Raw genomic sequence first — 22,863 nt, 5'->3', positions numbered from 1 at the left:
GGAGCCATTGTCATCTATATGGATTTTCTCAAGCTCAAGGAACTTAGCATCAAGAAAATCCCGTATCCAATGATACCTCACATCAATATGTTTTGAATTTGCAAGAAAGGTAAGATGAATAGCACTTTGACTGTCACAATACAACATATACCTCTTTTATTTAAATCCAAGTTAACGGACAAACCGCTTCATCCATAACAATTCCTTACATGCCTCCTGCAATGAACTCTGACTCGATTGTAGACAATGCCACACATTTCTATAGTCTAGACTGCCAAGAAACTGCTCCCCCTACAAAAGTGATCAAATAACCCGAAGTAAACTTCCTCAAGTCGATATCACCTGTCATATCAGAATCTGAGTAGCCAACAAGAATAGGCTTATCACTCCCAAAGCATAGCTTCATATCTACAGTACCTCGTAGATTTCTCATAATCCATTTCACAGCATTCCAATGCTCCATTCCCGGATCAGAGAGAAAACGACTAACCAAACCAACTGCATGAGCTAAATCGGGCCTAGTGCAAACCATAGCATACATCAAGCTACCCACTACTGTAGCATATGGGATATGCATCATACTTTTCCTTCTCTTCCGATGTAGAAGGGCATTGTTGAGAACTCAACTTAGAATGCAGAGCAAGAGGAGTACTCACTAGTTTTGCTTTCTCCATGTTGAACCTTTGAAGCACCTTTTTAATATATGCTTCGTGTGACAACCACAACCTTCAAGCCTTACGATCACGGATGATCCTCATGCCTAAAATGTTCTTTTCTGGGCCGAGTTCCTTCAAAGAGAAAGTCTTACTCAACTGTTGCTTCAAGTTGACAATTCTATCCACATTTTGCCCTACAATAAGCATGTCATCAACATAAAGTAGCTAAATGAAAGGACCACAAACATCAGAAAGAACAAGGTCAATCAAGCCTGACTTTCTGGAAGGAGGGCGTCTCTTGAAAGAGACTCTGTTTTGTTTGCCTGCGAAACAATGTGGACATTTGTCCAACTTTGCACTCTTCAAATCTGGAAGTGCATTCTTCTTCATCAAACAACTTAGCCCTTTTCACTCATATGGCCAAGTCTTCTATGCCACAACTTTGCTGGATCATCATCTGCAACATTTACACTGTCTGTGGAAATTGTGGCTTGCAAATACAGGCTTGTGTGCTTCTTCCCACGAGCTAACACCAAATTTCCCTTAGTGAGCTATGAAAGGTGTTACAATAGCCTTCATCATCGAGCTTTCCTGTTGAGATCAAGTTTAAACGGATTCCTGGAACATGCCTAACATTCTTGAGCACTAACTTTGCTCCAATGTCAGTTACCAAGCAAACATCACCAATACCAACAACTTGAACCAAACCATCATTACCCATCTTTAATACCCCAAAGTCACCAGGTGTATAAGATGTGAAGAATTCCTCCCTTGATGTCACATGAAGTGAGGCTCCACTGTCAATAACCCAACTTGTCTCATATCTAGCAAGATTCACAGAGCTCTCATCATGAACAATGATAAGATCATCATCTGTTGTTGTTGCAGCTCGATCATCACCATCTTGATCTTTCTGATCATGCTTCTTTCTTGCTTGCCATTACCACCTCTGTTGTTATCTTTCTTCCACTTGTAGCAGTATTTCTGAATGTAACCCATTTTATCACAATAGTTGCATTTCATGTTTTTGTATATTCCACGGGACTTGCTCCTGCTTTTATCTCTTCCACTCGGAGCCTTGCTCTTACTTCTCCCCCTGTTATCAGCAACATATGCTTCTTCGGACAAAGATGACACACCATGAGATTTCTTTCTCATCTCCTCATTCAAGATACCAACCTTAGCAAGATCCAACGTGATTTTGCCTTGTGGTACAGAGTTACAAAGTGTCATTCTAAAAGTGTCCCATGAATCAGGAAGAGTACCAAGCAATATAAGTCCTTGAATTTCATCATCAAACTTGATTCCCATGGCTGACAACTGTTATAGAATGCCATGAAAATCATTCAAGTGATCTGAAAGTGTCTTGCTTTCTCTGTACTTCAAGCCCATCAATTGCTTAATCAAGTACAACTTATTATTGCCAGACTTACTAGCATATAAGGATTCAAGCTTCTTCCGAAGGGACTTTGCATGCACATCATCATTTATGTGATTCAAGACATTATCATCAACCCATTGACTAATGAACCCATAAACTTGCTCATGATCAAATTGTCATTGCTCATCACTTTTACCTTCTGGTTTTTTAGTACTAAACACAGGTAAATGCCAACTCTTAACATACAACAAATCTTTCATCTTTCTCTTCCAAAGATGATAGTTAGTTCCATTCAAACTAACCATTCTACTAGTGTTAATATTACCGAATTCCATCCCGAGAACTCAATAATAAAGCTGTGGCTCTAATACCAGATTGTTGAGGATAAACACACCTCTTGCGGAATAATCAATCGACCAAACAAACAAACCACAAGCACACATAAGCTACTAGTTTGTTTAAAGGTCACACTTAACCCAAGCTATATGAAGTATTCTCCAAGATCAAAAACCCACAAGCATATCAACACATATAATGCAGCAACTTAAGGCAAAGAACGAGCATAAACAACCAAGCAAGAGACACGATTTTTACGTGGAAAACCTCTTCGACGTGAAGAGTAAAAACCAAGGGACTTTAGGAGTCCACCCAAATTGTTCTTATTATGATCAAAGGAATGTTACATAAACACAATTCCAAGTCTAAAAGATGGGTACTCAATTTACCCAACAACAACAATCATAAGAACAAAGATACGAAAGAAAAATGGAAGAGTATCACCAGAAAAAACAGAGTTCTGTCCAGAGGCCGTAAGTCACGAACAGTAGCAGCAAAAGACAATCCAACCATTGGAAAAGAAGCCCTAGATGTCCCGAACAAGCTGTCAAAATTTGAGCTAATTCGGACCACGGATGAGCTTCGATCGAGGCTGATTTTTGGAGCTGCACAATGAAGAACGTGAAATGGCTGAACTTTGAAACTCTCTGTATTTTTCACTCCTCTTCCCAACTACTTCCCTCTCACATTTACTTACAATAGCTGGAAGCAAGTAAGTGATGTTTTAAGGCTTTGTTGCTCATCCATTTCCCACGGAAAGAGCACCACAAAGTCAACAAGTAGTAGCTTCTCAAAGAAGCACTAACACCACTTGGGCTAAAACTTAACTAGTTGCCCCAAAAGCTAACACAACATTATAATGGGATTTCTCCACATAGGAAGGGACCCATAGTCCAACAGGTTGGGGTCTTTGGGAGGCCTCTTCGAACAGGATGGTAGGTGGGTGTGCGAGAGCTTGTCAAACTTCCTCTGCTCATCGATCGGAGTTGTAAGCTTGCCTGGGGAAGTGGCAGTTCCCAAGTACTGAACCCATACTGGACTTATAAAAATTTTGCATAGTCTGGAAAATTGAAAACATATAACAAAAAATTTATGCGTTAATAATATCCATTAAGGCGGAGATGGATCGTGAAGACATGCTCCATATACACTGACGCGGGATCAAACCTTTGCTCTGACCTTTTTTTTTTCTTTTTTTTTTTTTTGCATTTTAGCCCCATATTCTTAAAGTAAGCAAATTTGATAGGCTTTTTAACGCCATCTTTTTATTATAAACAAATTTGATACTTATGTTGAAGTATTTGTGTTAAATTAAAGTTTCTTGCGTTGTTGGTGAGTTGGGCAATAAACCAAATTCAATGCAAGGGGATTGAGTTCGAACCTTCTTTCCCTTGAAATTTCACTATATAACTCTTTTAAATCATTCATATAAATATTTTATTTGACGAGCTTGTTTAATGTTATTGTTATTCACTTGTTTTACTTATTGAATTTATGTAATAATTTTAATTGTAATTTTGCATGAATGACACGTTGTCACCCCCAAATTATGGTTGTAGCTTGTAATTGGTAACTAATTCTTTCGTTCTTTTTTATTTGACCTCCTTTATTCATTATGTTTACAAATGCATAAATCTATTTTCAATATATTAATTCCCGGATTTTCACCATATACCCCTGAGTTTTTTATTTATTCACCATATACCCATGAACTTTTTAAAATTCATCATATACCTCTGAGTTTTTACAAAAATTCACCATATACCCTTGATGACTATTGATTATTAACTTTATCAATTATTAGGGTTAATTATGACCCGAAATCACCCTTAATACATTCCATTACCTTTGAAATCACCCACATTTCTTTCTCACCCCCAAAATCAATCATACTGATATATGGTTACAGAGATTTAGAGTGGTTTCAAGAATTAGACAAAGGAGAGGTGTGGTTTCAGGGTTAGATGGAGGGATCGAAAGTGGTTTCGATGCATAATTAATCAAATTCCACTCATCTTATTAGGGGTATAACTCATCTTATTGTCATTAGGAGTATATGGTGAATTTTTGTAACAAAATCAAGGGTATATAGTGAATTTGAAAATTTTCATGAGTATATGTTGAATAAACAAAAAACTCAGGGGTAGATGGTGAAAAAACCGATTAATTCATAATAAGGTAAATTTATAATTAGTACATATTGTGATAAGATATATTGAGACCATTTAAATAAATATGTATGTGACTATGTTTTAACTTGCGTATAAATCACAAAAGGCGATCAAAGGTGAATGTGAATAGTACATAAGTCAAATAAGGTCAAATAAAAAACAACAAAGGAAGTATATTATTTTACGTTCGAAAACTTTGAACCCATATCAAAAAATTCCTGGCACCGCCAGTAAAGGTGTTCGTCACCTCCTTTATCTACACTGATTGTGTTGTTCTTGTCTCCCTTATTTGTCATTTGCGCTCAGTAGACGTTACCTATGTTTGATTACTTCAGGATGAGCTTCTCCTCTAGTGAAGTTCCTACTCAGTGGATAACTCCTACTCATTGGTTGGTTGTGAAGGCTCAACAACGAGTACTTCTTTGGTACTTTTAGGTTGGCTTTGTTTCTTTGAGCGATTTCCATAGATAATACTAAAATGAAAATTAATTCCGTATATACGTTGCTTTTAAAAATATTTCCCGTGATACTGTACACGTTGGAATAGTGGAGATTTGTATGTTATTAAGTTATCCGAGGCTAAAAACCGCTACTAACAATAACGGTTTTTAAAAAAGAACCGCTACTGAAATTAGCGGTTTATATATTAAAACCGCTAATGGTAGTAGCGGTTTTCACTTAAAATATACACAGAAAAATTGTATTACTACCTCCGTTAACAGTTATTTGCAACATTTGCCATAAACGGGTGCTACCTATTATGTGCAACAAATGAATTTTTTTCCTCTTTTAGTAAGTTTTTTTGTAAGAAATGGCCAAACTGCCCTTACTTAACCAACTTACTCCCTTAATCATTTCACTAACCATACTCTATTATAACCAACTTAACTCATCTAATCTTACAAAAAAAAAAAAAAAAAAAAAAAAAAAAAAAAAAGGATCTCAAAACAAAAACCATCAGAATCTCAACATTCATCTTCATCGTCAAATTTCTCTCTCCTCCTTCATCATCTAAATCTCAATCCTCCTCACTCCTCCTTCATCTTCAAGATCTCACTCCTCCTTCATCTTCAAAATCTTACTCCTCCTTCATCATCTTCCCTATTTGCTGTCCAGATTTAGAGGTGGTCGCCTATGGGTTTCGTGGGTGTGGTGGTTCTAGGCGGCACGAGTTTCGTGGATGATGGTCTAAGTTTTGTGGGTTTCGTAGATGGATCTAGATGTCGTGGGTCTGGGTATAGGTTTTGTTGTGGTTGATTTCCTAGGGTGGTAGTTGGCGTGGTGTTGGGTTTCATGGGTAGTGGGCGGCGTGGTGTTGGGTTTCGTGGTAGTGGTGGTTCAATTAGTGGGTTCTTGGTTTCGATGGGTTTTGGGTTTTGTGGTGGTGGTTTAATTGGTGGGTTCTAGTTTTTGTGGTGGTGGTGGATTAATTAGTGGGTTCTGGGTTTCGTGGTGGTGGTGGATTAATTGGTGTCCTGGGTTTCGTGGTGGTGGTGGTTTAATTTGTGGGTTCTGGGTTTCTGGGGGTGGGTTCTGGGTTTCAGGATGGTGGGTTCGATGGTGATGGTTTTCGGTAGGGGTGGTTTTCGGTGGTGGGGGTGGTTTTCGGTGGGTTCTGAATTTCGGCGGTGGTGGTGGTGGTTTTCGGTGGATTCTGGGTTTCCGTGGTGGTGGTGGTTATTCTCGGTTTTGGGTTGGGTGGTTTGTTTTTGGTTAATTTTGGGTTTTTTTTAAAAAAAAAGAAATTGGATTAATACTGAAGTAATGTCCTTATATTTCAATAATCATGTTTAAAAACTTTTGTCTTGGAGTCCGTGCTACCCCCCTTTGTTGCAAATAACTGTTAGCGGAGGTAGTATATGAAGTCTTCATCTTCCTCCAGAGCAAAAAAAAAATAAAAAAAAAAAAGCACGACACTCCTATATTTCTTCAGTGATAAAATTACAACCCCATACTCCAAAGCTCTACCTACTACTCCAAATTGCTGGCAAAAGAATAATCACCGGCCACCTACCACCTGCTATTGTGGCCGTCGTCGACCGAGCCTTCATGTGCGGGAATTAATTCACCACTCTTTCTCCTAATTGAAAGGATAGCCCTAATTTTGATTATTTGTTTTTACAATAATTTCGAGTACACAGTCCTAATTATTTACTTATCAATTTTAAATCCTAATCAAAATTGTGATCAATCCTAACCAATCTTTCAGGTTTTAAGTTTAGGTTCTATGAAAAATAAGTTCTATTTAAAAGAATCGCTGATGGTATTAGAGGTTCTTCAAATAGAACCGCTAATACCGTTAGAGGTTCTCTTTAAAGAACCTCTTATACCATTAGTGGTTCTAATTTATCTAGAACCGCTATTGTTATTAGCGGTTTATAACTAGCAAAAAAACGAACCGAAAAACCGAGCCTACGTATACGGTATCACGGAAAATAGTTTTAAAAGCAACGTATATAGGAAATTAATTTTCATTTTAGCATTATCTCCGGAAATTGCTCCTGTTTCTTTGGTGTATTTTTTTTTTTTTTGAAAGAGATCCTAAATAACACTAAATTTCATTAATTAAAGTCATACGGCATCTACAATTGACAAATAACGATAACGAAAACAAATTTAACAAAATCAAACAAGAATTAATCGGGGAAGGGCTAAGAATCCAAATACATAAATATAACAATTCGGCATATTCTCGATTCGTTGTCTCACACAACTTTTTAAGTGGATCCGTCGTCGCTTCGCAATTTTGTGAGAAAGTAAATTCTTGTGTTGATTCCGTAACATGAATCCGAGCCATAAGCAATCGTAGTCCCGCACAACCGGAGATCAAATTAAGCACAGATAAAACCTTGTCTTTCAAAGGACTCGGAAAAACCTTGTCTTTCGAAAGAGATCGAAAAAACCTTGTCTTTTAAAGGAAATAAACCCTTTCTTTCGAGGAAGACATTATTGTAACTTAAGAAACAAAAAGCTTAAAAGAAAATATGGACTTTCTACCGGTAAAATCCAATGGAAACCCCTTTAAAATTGACAATGTAGGCTAGAGTTTAGAAGAGAGAGAGAGAAAGCTAGGGTTTTTTTCGTATGCGTGATTTCTTTGGTGTGATTTTTAATGTTTTGTAAGAACTTGTCAAAATAAATAGATAAATACTAAAAGAAGTGTTTTTACTAACCTTTGAAAAAACAGCGAAACCAGTCGGTAAATCTTTACTAGCGGTTGGTAATTGTTCGCTGACAGGCATTTTACCCTAAAACTATGATTATTGCTTTGTCTAGAACGGCTAAATTGTAGGGATCATAAACAAGACATAACATTAAATTTAATTATACTTGCATAAATAAAAAATCAAAAATAACAATAAAATACATAAATTGGATACATAACCAAAAATTACATCAGTTTTACACGCATAATTATCACTTAAACTGAATTGCATCTAAGGTGAGGACTCAAAATCGGGAATCTGTACACCATCAATTGTGACATATTACACATCCAAATCATGCATCAAGTCGAAACATCCTGTACCAACTTTAGCAGGCAAGCCCAGACAAATCCTAGCCGAAGGAGTCTCCAAGGTATCAACTTCACCATGGGCTGCTGCATCAGTAAGGAACTTGGAAGCAGTTTCATATGACATTTTGCTAAACGGAGATATCGAATCAATTATACCCCCACTTCTGCTCAATGGCCTATACGCGCCCGTATGTGTCATGTAATCAGCAATTAAGGTTAAGTGTCTCATGTCTACTGTGACTCCATAGTGACCAAAAACTGTGAAGATCTCTGTTATAATGGTCGCTCTGGCAGCTTCAACCCCATAAGTACTAAGCATTGCATAAATGTCATTGGAACTAATGTGCTTGACATCCAGCTCATCTTGCATATCCCAAAAAGCAGCAAAATCCACACCAGCAGTCTGAAGAGCAGGACGAGATTCTTTACCTTTTCTCAGCATTGGGATTCCTCCCTTCCCAGAGTCTTCCAAATGAAGCTCCACTACTTTACATTGCTCAATCTTGCCAGCAGTCTTAACATAAACTTTCTTAGCTACCTTCTCCGCAATCTGCATCAACAACCATAAATGAGAAAATGAAACATAGTTATATTCAGGGAATATCTTGTGGAAGATAGTGATGTAACTATAATATGATCCAACTAAAATATGCGTACTCCTCGGAGGGATATACTCAAGTTTGGAGGAAATTCCTACAGCGCACACACCACTTCTAACATCTTCTTCAACTTAAAGTTTTAGTGCTCACCTGAAGACATATACTGGAAATGCAAGTATTTGCTTTTCACCTACAGTTATAATATATGCATCCCTAAATATTTATACCCTTAGATATTAGTAGTAAAGAAAAATTATGACAAATTCACATGTTGATTTGTGTAATTAACATGCTATTTTTAGCCTCTTATACTTGGCACGAGGGTTGTATATTACTAAAAACTTTTTAACTATGGCCATCCCTGCACAACTAATGTTGATCACATATAAATGACAAAATAAATTAAGTTTCTCCACTTCGTTAAGTTTCAAATCAAAGAGCAGCTATGCAAAAAAGGCAGTCATAAACAATCATAAATAAACCAATTACTAAGACAGGATAATGAAAATTAATGGAAAGAAATCAATTTCAGCATACCTGCGCCAGCAATATGTGTGGTTCATTTGACAACTTAAAATGGACTTCAAAAAATAGTCCATCACAGTCCACATATATTGCTTTGTCATTATCTGATTTTTTTCTTTGATAAGCTTCTCGTTTGTCCTTTTGTTCTTCAGAATCAGGACCAGAAGAGGTTTTCAGTACATCATTGTCCTCAGATACTTCTCCATCTTCATCTCCATTCTCACGATCAGCTACAGGATTTCCCTCCTCAACTTCTTCTGAGTCATCCTCATACTCAATCTCATCTTGCTGTTTCCTTTTTCGTACTTTTGACGAATGATCCCCCCCTGCTTCATTGCAATCATTGTCATCATCTTCATCATCATCATCATCATCTTCTTCTTCTACTGTCTGTGACTGGCTCCCAAAGCCATCTTCATCCATATCTGCTGAACCTTTTGGCTGGGATTCAGATTTGATACCACATATTCTAGAAAGCAAAAGCAAATGACTTTTTATAGCAGCTTCCATCTCACTCATATACTCGTCTAGCAGGGTACTGTGACAGTCTTTTAATGTTATATCAGTGTGAGGAGGATAAAGTACAGGATCATAGAGCTTTATTTTAAGCTTATATATACTGCAGATTTCATGTTTCTCAATTGCAAATGGCACAACACTAACTTCCATGCTTTCTATCATGTCAGCAACTGTGATCCTCTTCAACATCGCAGCAAGTTGCTCTGCATCATCCCTGGAAGTGTCAAATATACTAATCAGCAAAACTTCCAGAAAGAAGGATATCAATAGATATACAGTTGCAACATTATATGCAATAAGTTGTTCAGAAGAAATTAGAGCAAGGTAGGAATGTGACAGAACAAACAGGAATTAAATCTCTATTTCTGCATGGAAAAATGTGAATGTGAAGAGGTCTAAAAATGTTAATGCAAGGAAAAGAATTAATTTTCATGCATTTATTTATTACTGAAGCATATATGTTGTATTTTGAAACATATCCAACTCTGTCTAAAAGTTTCCACAGGCACAAAAGTTTTCAATCTACTTAGGTTAGTACTTCTGTACTTTGTTCACCTTTTATAACCTTAAGTCTAGCTTTGCTATGGTTATGATTTTACACATCAATACATACCTGTCTCCAACTTTCCGCCAATGGATAGTGAACTGTGATTAAAACAAAAGAAACAGGAAAATAGAACTCACTTAGCTTTGCACTTGAGCAAAGGACATGTCATAGTTGGAGTCCTAATAGATTTTGATGCAGTCATTAATATCTCCTGCAGACGTGGAATTCCTAGTGTCACGTTCATTTCACCTCGACCGGCATGATGGAATGTATTCAATCTAAAGTTTCATAATCACAGATACAAAAAGTGCATCAATTAGAAGATTCCTATAAAAAAGAAGATAGTATGAATGTTACTTATAACTAGGCAATAAAAAATTTAGATAATTACGCATGTTTTTTCCATTTCAAATTAAATCTCTAGTACATAGTTTTGAGGCAATGTCAATAGGTCAGAAGCCAGAACAGGTTCAGATAAGAGGCTAGAAAAATACAACTAGGAAAATACATTCGTACAAAAGTTTACAAAGATCAAAAACTGAACACAATTTCTAAAGATAATTAAAGACAAATCTTTTGGCAGTCAGCTTATGAAGAACAAAGATGTAATCAAAGAACATTGATCCTACTTGGACATGAGTAGATATCCTTTCAAACCTCTTTTTCTTTTTTTTTTCTTTTTTTTTTTTTTTTTTTTTTATTTATTAATGTGATATACTATTCTCTCAAGACTCAGACATCCATTCAAAAACTTCTTGTGATTAAGAAGGTGATAATAATAAGGTAACTTTGAGTTTCAGAATCGTGGTTGTCATTAACATTATTTCCAAACATCGAGTTTTACCCCGACTAGAAATCTCAGCTCCAAAACATTAATCCAAGAAGTACTAAAAAAAATCTAGCACTTTACAGAATATTCTTTGAAAAAAAAATCTAATTTCAGATTTATTTGAGAAAATTTAGTCCAATCAAACTCCTTTGAAGGACATTGGCATATGGCTTGGAGCAGGTTAAAGCAGAGCATCATCAATAATGTACATTCACCCCTCTTCTGCAAGTGAACTGCAGGTTCATTGAGGATTCAGCATTTCTTTGTACAAATAAAGTAATGTATTATAGAGCAATTTCATTATATCTACTGTTGCATTGATTGCATGTTCGGAAAACCAAATGCTCATAAAGAGCTAATTTAACCCATATATCTGCTTCATCAACTGTCTTGAACCTAAATGCAATGTAGCAACTTTTGAATCACATATTAAAAGCTTTTTAACAGCAGATTACAAAAAAAAAATTTCAAACATGTAGCTACTATGAGGAATAAAGAACTCACGTCATCTGTGTAGATGGTTCTCCAACTGACTGAGCTGCAATTATTCCAACAGGCTCCCCAGGTTGTGCAAGACTCCTGTAATATTTGTTCTTAACCAATTTTAGAAAGTTCAAACGGTCCTTTGGGTGACCTTTATAGAATTCTTTGGCTTCCTTGGCAAGTTGATTTGGTACTTCATTATCTTCATCAATGTACTTGGATAAGGATCCATCATCGATTTGACTTAAAGGATTTGTGCTAACAATCAGCGATTGATTCTGGAAGTATAAAAAAATTAACAGTTAAATAAGTATAAAAAAAATAACAGTTAAATAAATTAAAATAACATTGTAGGATAAAAACAAAGCCCAACCAACGCTAATGCCTCATATTCATGCATATAGTTCTTCTTGTGAACATCGACTCCATCTTCTCCATAGCGGAACTGAATGACAGAACCATCTGCATCACGAACTGTGTAGTCATATTGAACGCTGAGGCACTCAAGATTTTTAATCAAGCACCTTTGAAGGTATCCGCTGCGAGACGTTTTGACGGCTGTATCCACTAACCTACATAAACATAATGTACATGAATCAAAAAGCAAACCATTTAAAAAAAATAAAAAAAAATTAATGAGTGGCATGTTCTTTAAAAATAACTGTTCATCTTGTCATTAATGTCTCCACTAACACTCTCATTAGAGCCCTAAGTTGCAGTCAAAAGAAAATGTGCTACGCAGTCCATTCTGAAAAACAAGGTCACAAAACATATACAATGGACTATCTATATTCTAAACAAATAAAGGAACTTTAGCTCACTTTATTTGATAACAGTTTACTCGGAACTGCATGGTCCAACCCAACCAAAAACTAGATTCCTACTTATATTATGATCTCTTTGGGAAACAAAAAGGACAACCATCCAGTTAATGTTCATTTTTTTCCAGGAAACATAGGCCTGGAATATTTCGGTCCCACAGGGAAAGATTCAAAGCCTGTAGGTGACTTTTTCTTCATAGCAATATGATGAATTTGAGCTACAAATCTACAAAACATACAAAATTAACTTAGCCTATTTACTTCCTGATAAGTGGATTTTCCTTGCTACTTAAGATACTTTAAGAGTTCTAAACTTCCACACGATTGTTTTTTTTTTTTTTTAAGGGAGGCGGGAGAGGAATTATTTTAAACTAGTGTTGTACGCCTGAGAAGCAAGGACTGAACAAATTTACCCTTCACGACCAGCCATGCAGTGGAAATAAAATTCTTGGGGGCGAAGGCCAGTAAGATAACGATCACTGATAAATCCTCCAGCTCGAGCTGAACAGTCCCAAGGGACAAAGCAAGGTAGCGTCTTTCCAGAAACCATTCGAGGCACACGTTTCCCTTCCAACTCTTGTTGACCCAACAGAAGAGAGATTTGTTGGAAGTTGAACTGCCAAAAGTTAAAAGAAAACTGAATCAATCAGCATTAATATGACAGCAGCACAAACGCAACAAGTGTAGAAACCGGCATTCTTGGAGAATCTAAACTCGCTGGAAGGATGTAAGGGTCATGTAAATAAACAAAAAAAAAAAAAACAAAGCGGTAATCCATCATAATAAACCACGCCTATTGCATAGCTCCACCCATTATCTTTCATCGTATGAGATAGCCAAGCCAAGCACTACAATATTCCAAACATACACACTGAGATAGTGAGATGCCTTCAAGTCCTCGAGTTACCAAGTAACACAAAAACTCTAAAGGGATCCATAAGTGTATTTTGGTTGGAAACTTAACCAGTTATTCTATGAGGTCTACTCTACTTCATATATATACCACAATACCACTATAAGAAATGGGAATGCAAACCTTGCAACTCCAAATACAATATAAAATAATATATAGTACTTATAGTCACTATTGCTATGTTAAGCAAACTAAATTACATCATTTTCTTGTCCAACAAGTATTCTTCCTTCCACCGTTTCACGATACATTATACTTAAGCAATTGTTGTCACCTCTAATTGTACAAGGTTGCAACATCCTTATGAACCTTTATTATGTAATTAATTATGTACAGACCATGAACATTAGCTATATGCTGAACCAGTGAAACTATTTGTAGCAGGCAGCTACCTATCTTGACTCATTAGACAAATTAAATAGTTGTAATTTATCCTAGTATAAGGAGATTCAATACAGTTTAGATATCTAAAATTTATCGGAAGGATCTGAGAGTTGCAAGGCAATGGTAAAACCAAACGCCTTACTTAGTGTGTGACTATGGCACAGTGCAACAGTGTCATTAGCAGTAAAAATATAACTTCTCCAGGCACAAAATCATCACAGGCACCTAGGGTTCAACTTCAAAGCTTCAGCATGCCTCGAATGAAGTAAGAGGCGTTATAAAACACACATCTCTAGTCCACCATAAAACATAGGATGTGCTGGGTAGGGGGAGTTGAGGTAAAGACTCATTAAAACAACAATTATTCTGATTCTAATTTCTTTACTTTTTATCATTGGGATACGTTTATCAGAGTATAAGCATCTCATGTTAATATTATTACGATGCTGGATAAAAAGCATTCATTGTATTAATTTTCAGAATCATTTATAAGCATAGGCTCAGCATGTACGGTGCTGCACCTTTCGCTTGCTCCCTATACCATAGCCTTTGAGATGCTTTGTGCCTCAAATTACATCAGGCTTTTACATTCATATTAAATTATAGAAAGTAGAAGAATATCCAAGCAATAAAAAAATCAAACTGAAGCAAGTCAATAAAGTCAACAACTTACAGTGCCACCTTTAGCTCCAGAGAGTGTCATGAGAGAAAGACAGTTCTTCCGAAAAGGCTTAATTAGTCCTTCAGGGAATAGCTTAGTGACCGCAGAGCTCAGTGTATTAAGCTTACTTCTCATCAACCCATCAAGAAGCGCTATTGCAGATTCTCCATTACGCCGAACTGCTTTTTCAATTTCGATTTGCATCTCTGAAAATTCTGGACAGATAGAGGTACACAAAAATGAAATCAGAAAGAATTAAAAACAAAACAACTAACATTATTAGAGTGCCATAATTACAGAATCAAAACATACTGCATAACAACAAGCCCCTTACAGCTATTACATCAACTAAAGGGACGACTTTAAGTCCGGAAAAAGGATTAGGCATACATTGAATGTCTCAACTGGAAATCTAGGATATACGGCCAATAAGATTCAGAACACAGAAGCTCATGGATTATAGTAAAGTACTACTGTGGACTAAAACTGATGCCAAAGAGGGAACAAAAAAAAAAAAAAAAGAAAACCCTTCATGTGAATCTATGTTCAATAACCTGTTCCTCTATACCCATCTTAATGTGTCCTAATGAGAGAAGAGACAGAGGACCAAAGCCAGGAAGATATTTAAAAGAAACTACAATAAATGAAAGCTCTTATAACACTTGAGTGGCACATAAACCCAGCAACAGATAGAACGCAATAAAGTATTTGAGAATTCCATTATATATATATATATATATATATACATTGTGAAAAGGGAATGTTATGTGAGAAGGGTGAGAAAAGCTGTCAACAGTTGGATTAGTTTAATCTGATGGCTCATATCATCCATTCATTAATGGCATGATGGTAAGTATGTGAAATATTTAGCTCAAAGTGTACCTTGCTGTATATGGGATACATGTGCCTTTCTTAGGAGTACCTTTCTTCCCCAAACTCTATTTTTCCTCCATTTTTTTGGCCTCCTAAGCTATTGAGCTAATCTTTTTCATACTCTCCTCCATTTTCAAAGCTTTATTTCAACAATATATACATCAAATTTATTTTATAGTTTTACAATCAGATATGAAAAACTTTTTGTAAACTCTAAACAAAAATGCTATTGATGTATCTCTAAAACATTTTGATGTATCTATTGAGCATTGATGGTGATGTATGTGTAAGATAATTCTATTGTATGATTGTATCTATACGATTCTTCTATATTTAGCATCTTATTTGTTGAGCTCATCTCTGCTTCTTCCCCTCATAAATTACCTTTAAATTTCATATGCCGTTGTCAACCAAGGTCATTGTTTATAGCTAGCTGCAGCAATATCATGATGTATTTGTTGGTAGAGAAAGACAGAAAGAGGGTGTTTTGGTTTTCAAATTTAATTAATAAGTTTATGACACTAATTGAATTCTAACAAGGCTTGAGAAAGAGGTGAGTTTCTGTAATGGGCATGTGTAGGCGTTGTATTGCCGATATGTCCATATTTAAAAGGAAAAAGGAGGAAAAGGCTTGATGTATATATGATGTTATTTCAATGTATCTATAATACACATTGGATGTATCAGTTCTATATACTTAATGTACCTTTATTTCTCACGCTTCCCACCATAAGCATACTTCTCACCGGATCCTAACTACATATACTTCCTCAGTTTAGTTGCATCACTTTTGTTTTCATAGACTCCTAGACATTTTTTGGGTAGAGAGAAAAAATAAATGGGGCCCATGTGGTAGGAGAGAGATAGAGAAAACTTATAAGTTAAAAAGGATAGTGATGCAATTAATTTAAAACTTCTTTTTTAGTATAGTGATGCAATTAAAAAAAAAAACAAAACAAAACAAAACAAAAAACAGAGGAAGTAACCTATGGTAACCACATATATATGTATATATATGGAAGTCTAAAAACCCTCCTCTATGGAATTAACCTATGGTAACCACAATAAAGTACTCCCTCTGTTTTTTTTTTTAAAGGGTAGAGTTGTGAATGCACAGAGTTTTAGGAGGTTTTATTGATTTAAATAAAATAAGATGCTAGTGGGGTAGGTAGGATAATTAGGGAAAAAAAAAAAAAAGGAGCCCAGGTTTATAACAGAGATAAACCTGGTTGTTTCTCTCACACAATTAGTATACTACAAATGCATGGGTTTTGCTGGCCCATTAAAAATATATTTTGTACTTTATTTGTCATATGGCAGTGACAGATGGAGATGACAGACGTTAGCAAACATTTGCTAATGGTTGCAAAATTCATCATCTTCCTCCTCCTATCTTTTTCTTTCTATTCATCTTATTCTTCCTTCATGTACATCTACTTCTTCCCGCCTTCGACTCTGCCAGCAAACCATTTCCGGCGGCTGAAAACAAAACTCGAATAACAAAGGGAGAAATAAAGGGCATGGTAAACCCTAAAGGGTATGTATGCTTTCCTTTCTCCATTGATTTCGCTTGTTTGATTCTGAAGACTGAAAAGTCATTAATTCTGCCATTGAACAAGGTTGAAGCAGGAAAGAGAATGTCAATTGAAGAGAGAATGGGAAACGGCAGTTAAGTCAAAGTCAAATGGTAAATACATAAGTACCCTGTGATAAACAAGAATTGATTATCTCTGTTATAGACTTGTATTTACCTAAAAAAAATGTAAGAGAAAATAGTGGGGTTCTTATTTTATTGAAAAGTAAAAGGATGTGAGAGGGAATGGGAACCATTCAAGGAGTGAGAAATGATAAAATAAGTGAGAGTGGGGACCATTGGTGGGTAAAGTTAAAATATAAGGAATATCCAAAAGAGGAAGTGTGTCATTTGAAAAAAAAAAACGGCTGAATAAGGCAAGTGTAGCATTTAAAAAAATGTAAGGAGTAGTTGAGAATACAATTATAAAATATATGGAAGTCTAAAAACCATCTTCTATGGAACAAGCAGATGATAACCAATGGGAATGTGAAAAAAAATCCGCTCAATGTCCTTGAAAGGGTAATATTAAGAGACTTTTACAGTAATTCTGAATAGAAAACAGGACTGATTTGATCAGCTGTACCATACCAGCATAAGAAAGGCTCTTGCCGAAACCTCAACATATTGTACTGCTCTAACAAACATCAGAGTGATATGTGATTTGACAATGAAATCAGCTTTATCAAGCTTGCCTTTTCTTTATATAAAAAGGCTCAACAACATGCCTTGCACAGTTTTCAAATAAGTAATGGGAGTATAAAATGGGGATAAGATACAAGGCACAATCTCAAAGAAAACTAATCTCACATTCTAAACCTAATCACTTCATGCTATCTTCATCCTAAGATAATAGTCACAAAAATAATTTTGGATGTTTGGACTTTGAGTAAAGTTGCCAAATTTCCTGATATAGAACAGATATGATTGGATAGCCTAATATACTACCACCCACTTTTAATTGTAAGGAGTTGACTGAGATTGTAAGGAAATTTTGTTGAAATTATGTTAGATCTAGGACAGCAATGATATAATTTTTTTCCATTTGAGCAGGGAGTGTATAAATTAACACAAAGCTACATCCTATAGTCAAGAACTTTGCATTGAAGAATTGTCATGTACCTAAACCTTCTTTCTCGCGGCCAATAAATTGCTGGTGAACCTCCTCGCCACAATTATGGCAAATATCAAGCAATTTTTTCCTCAGGATGTCATAAGGTTGTAATAGGAGAATATCATCAACTCCACAGGTAAAACCATGCAACTACAAGACACAAGAAATTTATAAAGATAAGTCAAAATGCAACACGTACATATGTACACAAATCATTTCGCATTAGGTGAAAATCAGGCTAATAAGAAGGTTGGGTAGCCACCTGCAGGAAAGCTGTGAAAACACGACTCAATACAGAAAGCAAGGTTCCTGCAGCATTAGACCCGTACATCTCCTGCACAGTATGAACTAAACCAAACTTCCCAAACTGTTCCTTGTCAATAACCCCTTGAACCAGCTCATTTTTGTAAACAAACACAACATCTTCATCGATGCTGTGGCTGGGGTCCCTTTGAATGTTTATTGCCGAATCTCCAGCAGTCATCTTCTTAGAACTCCGACTTTTCTTCTTTTTCTTTTGAGAACCCTCTTCAGCTGTCTTAAGATTTTCATCATTCTTCCGTTTGGATTCATCCCTCCCAAAATATTCTCGAGCAATTTTAGCACGCTTTTTTGCAGTAAATGGTAAAGAACCTCTCGTTACGTGATTCAAGATGGCAGTTATAACCTACACAAGAGCGATTATAGACTGTAAAAGTTTATTCAGAAAATCAGAGAGCTAACAACAAGAAATACAGAAGACTGATATGTTACTACAGAGAAATCTCATAAGGGTAATTCAAACCTGCTTCCCTGTCCAAAGCATCTGTGGTTTAATTATAGCGGGTGGATGAACCTGTATAACATTTTCTGCATCTACTACAGATATTTTCTTTCCAGATTTGGCATTCAGGGATGATGCGCCAGAAGAACACACACCGGACATATATAGAAGCTCATTAAATTCTTGTAAGGTAAGAAAAGTATCTCTCTTTGTGAGAAGTACAGCACCTACAATGTGATCCTATTCACAAGTATGAAAATATGAGAAAAATAAGATATTGAGGACAGATTAAGGTAAATTATAATCAATCATATGACCCTCATTTTATATAAGAACCTGAATTAAGGCTCTTTTAGGATCACCACGAGTAGGAACTATATATTGGTTATCAGCATTGACAATGTTGTAAGCTTCAGCCCGAGATATCTCATCTTGTGGAAAGTGAACGTTTATTTCATCACCGTCAAAATCAGCATTGAAAGAACTGCATAAAGTCAGCAGGTAGTGACAAGTATCAGCAGCAAGAACCTTGCAGAATCATAACACAAAGCCATATTGTAAAGGGTAGGAAACATACTCGCAGTTTGCATAATGAAAACGAATAGTCTTCTCTCCAGGCAAGACTCGGACCTTAAGTGCAATTATACTTGGTTTATGAAGCGTCGGCTGAGAAGCATATAAAATATTAGAGTGACTAAAAACCAAGGCGGCAAAAGTAATCACATAAAATATTATTGTTATTGTTATTCTGAATAGGCAAGCTCGGTTGACTAATGCCCAACCAACTCCTAAACAGTCAAACACATCCATTGATTATTTCCTTCTTTTTTCACAATAACAATAACAAGAACAATAATAATAACAATAACAGTAACAATAACAACAACAATAACAATAACAATAACAATAATAATATATAAATAAGTAAAAGACATACAAAATTATAAATGGCATATAAGAGAGCAAACACAGGACCCCAAATATTACAAGACCAAAAAGACAACTCTGGCATAAATCATGGCACAGATATCCCAAAAATCCAAACTACTTAAACATAGGCACAAAAACAGGGGCAATAAAAATAAAATAAATAAATAAAAGCACCTATTTACAACGCAATTCATCGAGGTAATTTCACCACAGAAGATCTAGGCTTTCTGAATAAATCAACAAGAATCTCTGACTCATCCCGAATTCAGATGCTATGACCTAGTAGGCAGAACAGAAAATTTCCACAAGCAATGCTTTCCCTTCTTGGTGGTTCCAGATATTGGAAAGTTAAAAAATTTTGTTGATTAAACAACATATTATAGAATGATCATTATGTTGATAAATCAGGGTTTCTTTTAGTTTAATCAAATAAGTTCATCTTCAATAAATCAAGGTAAAAGAGAAATGTAAGAATAGATTTTTGGAAACCGACTGTTCTAGAGAGGTATGGCCTACCTTATCCAATGAATTTCCACACATGCACCAACACTTCCAGAAAAGAATGAGGATAAATGGTATGAGGAGACTTGCTGATAGTAATTATATGCACTAGGCTAAAAGTAACCTTTGAAGTATTATTATTGGTTGTAAATCATTGCTAAACTTGTTAGTGTGGAAGTGAAATCAATGGCTTGAACTTGTCAGCCTCTCATTGTGTTCAAATTATGTTTCCGTATTGATGTCATCCATAGAATAATCCATTTCCATTATCAGACATGATAATCTTTTTTGGTCTTGTGACAATTTTTTGATCTCCTTACCTTATAGCTGAGGGTGGGGAGGTCTGTGACAGTTCAATTCTAAGGTATATTACTTATCCCTCATTAATCATATGGGGAGGGGACTCCCTTGGAGCTAACTTTCAGAATAAGGCACACCCAAAGACGCATCGATTGATATCCAACCAATCAACCTCCCCCTTTGTGCCCTCATACCAATGGTGGAGGATCTTATGTTGCACTGGTCACCCAAGCCTAGATATCCCAAGACCATTTTTGTGTTACACTACGTTATAAACCAATTGCACGATATGGGACTTGAGCCTGACAGGCTAAGCGATAAACCTAAATTCCAGAAGCACTCTCATATCAGCAACATAAAGGGAAAGACGTTAGTCTTATATAGTTTTAAGGGCTCTACTTAATCCTTCCTCCTGAACTAGCATTGGCATTGAGAAACCACACATACTTCCACAATGGATTTGCTATTTCACTGTCAACACTGACATGATTATAAAGAGAAGAAAATGCCCCCAAAAATTAGTCCCACATAAGAATATACCAATTATATTTTCTTAAAAAAAAGCAGAAGAAAAGAAGACTAAGAGCAAAACCAGCATAGCTTCTCCTTTATACAAATGGAAAGCAACTTTAATTCTTCTTAAGTTCTGGGAAGTCAAAGTAAGCAAAATACATAACAAAACAGAAAATCTATAGCCTAATATTCATCCCTTTGCTGCAACACATTAATTTATCTTCTCAGGTTCCTCATTTTGCAGTCACTTCCCAGAACCACACTACAGTTGAAACAACCAAAAGCAATAATCCAATTTTAACAGCAAAATAATTAAGTTGATTCATGAATTTTTTATTTTATACAAGTACCAACAACTCGAAGGGAACTACAAGCATTTAACTATAAGGACTCACATATGCTCACATAGGCACATACACAAGAGGATTAACAAGTTTTAACATAAGTTAAATACAAGTACACATAAATGTACACATCATCACATTTTTCCCACAAACAGATCAACAGTAGATCCACTGCCACATTCCATTTTTCAAACAACTGTTGTTTCCTCATACCTGTCGATTCACCAGAACTACGTCCCCATTGCGCAAGTGACGGTGTACAACCTTCCCTTCGTAATCATTACTGAAAGACTTCCCAGGTTGGGTTGTGACTCCTCTTGAAGAAGGTAATTTTCTTGCAAAAGCAATACGAGATTTCCTGATAGGTGGTAGTTTTGATGTTATTTTATCAACATAGTGTGTGGCCCCAGGATGAATATCAGGTCCATTAACAATTGCTTCTCTTAAGCTTGTCGCATTCCATGGAGTCACTCTCTGTGTAGACAACATTAATCGAACAACTTTAATATCCAATATTAGCACTTAGCATGATCAACAGAAAGTAAGAAGAGGAGGGGGAAGGGGAGGCATTCTTCAGGTCACCAAATTACATTCAATTGTAATCACTTAATGACTTATTAGACCAAGTTTAATTCATTGTTCATGTAGCCTAATCAGTAAGAAAGAAAAAAGATAAGAAAATATCAGATTACTAAATAAAAATAAATATATAAATAAATAATTCGAGAGTTCTAGCATACATAAATAAACCAGGTTCAAAGTAAATGCAGCTAGATAGAGGCTTAAACAAGTATACAACCATTGAAAATATAGCCACATATGAAATAAAAACATAGATAGAATGAAAAGTTCAATCTACAGAGACCTATCCTAGTACACCAAAACATGGGATCTCAAAAAAGAGAATATTTCTCTTTCAGTCTTTCCAAGGTGATTTTCAGGGTTGGTGGTACCGTCGTAGGCACCAACTAATAAATTCTTAACCTTAACCAGTTGTGCTGCCTCAGTTGTCTCCTTGGTGAACGCAGAATTTTTCTCACCAAGCTTGAGCAGATGGAGCTGCCAGTCCAAGAGTTGGACATTGTATGTCGCCTAACCTCCAAAGAGGGTCGGCTGCATGAAAGGAGGGGTATATTGCTCTTATGGCATCTGAGGCACATACAGGGATGACCCAATCATCTGAGGGCCAGTGTTGACGGTCTTGCCGTCTATATGGCTCTCATGCAAGAATTGGTAATTCCTTGTTGAGGTGTTTTTGAAGCTGTCTAGAAAGCTCTAGGTAGAAGCCGACTTAGACAACTGCTTGTTCTGATTATGCTCGATGATGTGTCGAGGATCAGAAAAAGTCTTCTTGCTTCCACCCGGCTAAACTTGCCGAATGACCTTCCTTGTGCCTGTATGGGGCAGAAGGATTTTAGACCAGACAATTGCAGGTGTGGCCTTCTCCTTTGGATGTGGAGTAGACTGCCTGTCCTTGATCGGCTTTCTCCTCTCAGCCTAAGGAGTCTTCTTGGCCGACTGACCCTTACTTGAGCCAGCCGTCTTCTTAGCCGATTGACTCTTGCTAGAGCCAGCCGTTCTTTTGTTGATGAGGTCCTTGATCTCCCCCT

The 22,863-nt window shown here is 36.2% G+C and overlaps 1 protein-coding gene across 1 annotated transcript; it reads right to left on the bottom strand.

Annotated features, from left to right (window-relative positions):
• Positions 1–7,897: 7,897 nt before the first annotated feature.
• On the bottom strand, positions 7,898–21,757 carry LOC145592373 (DNA-directed RNA polymerase I subunit 1-like). Its single transcript, XM_081648819.1, has 13 exons — positions 21,467–21,757; positions 19,243–19,331; positions 19,002–19,149; positions 18,687–18,905; positions 18,165–18,569; positions 17,911–18,052; positions 14,355–14,557; positions 12,798–13,000; positions 11,937–12,135; positions 11,585–11,841; positions 10,389–10,529; positions 9,198–9,918; positions 7,898–8,611 (listed from the first exon to the last, which is right to left on the bottom strand). Exons 1-13 carry the CDS (start codon positions 21,740–21,742, stop codon positions 8,033–8,035), a joined length of 3,582 nt encoding a protein of 1,193 aa, XP_081504945.1. The 5' UTR covers positions 21,743–21,757; the 3' UTR covers positions 7,898–8,032.
• Positions 21,758–22,863: the final 1,106 nt, after the last annotated feature.

The sequence above is a fragment of the Chenopodium album genome, chromosome 18 (assembly GCF_948465745.1).
Source record: "Chenopodium album chromosome 18, dcCheAlbu1.1, whole genome shotgun sequence".
Taxonomy (NCBI): Eukaryota; Viridiplantae; Streptophyta; class Magnoliopsida; order Caryophyllales; family Amaranthaceae; genus Chenopodium; species Chenopodium album.
The sequence above is the reverse complement of the archived record's forward strand: the minus strand, read 5'-3'. Positions and strand labels throughout refer to the sequence as shown.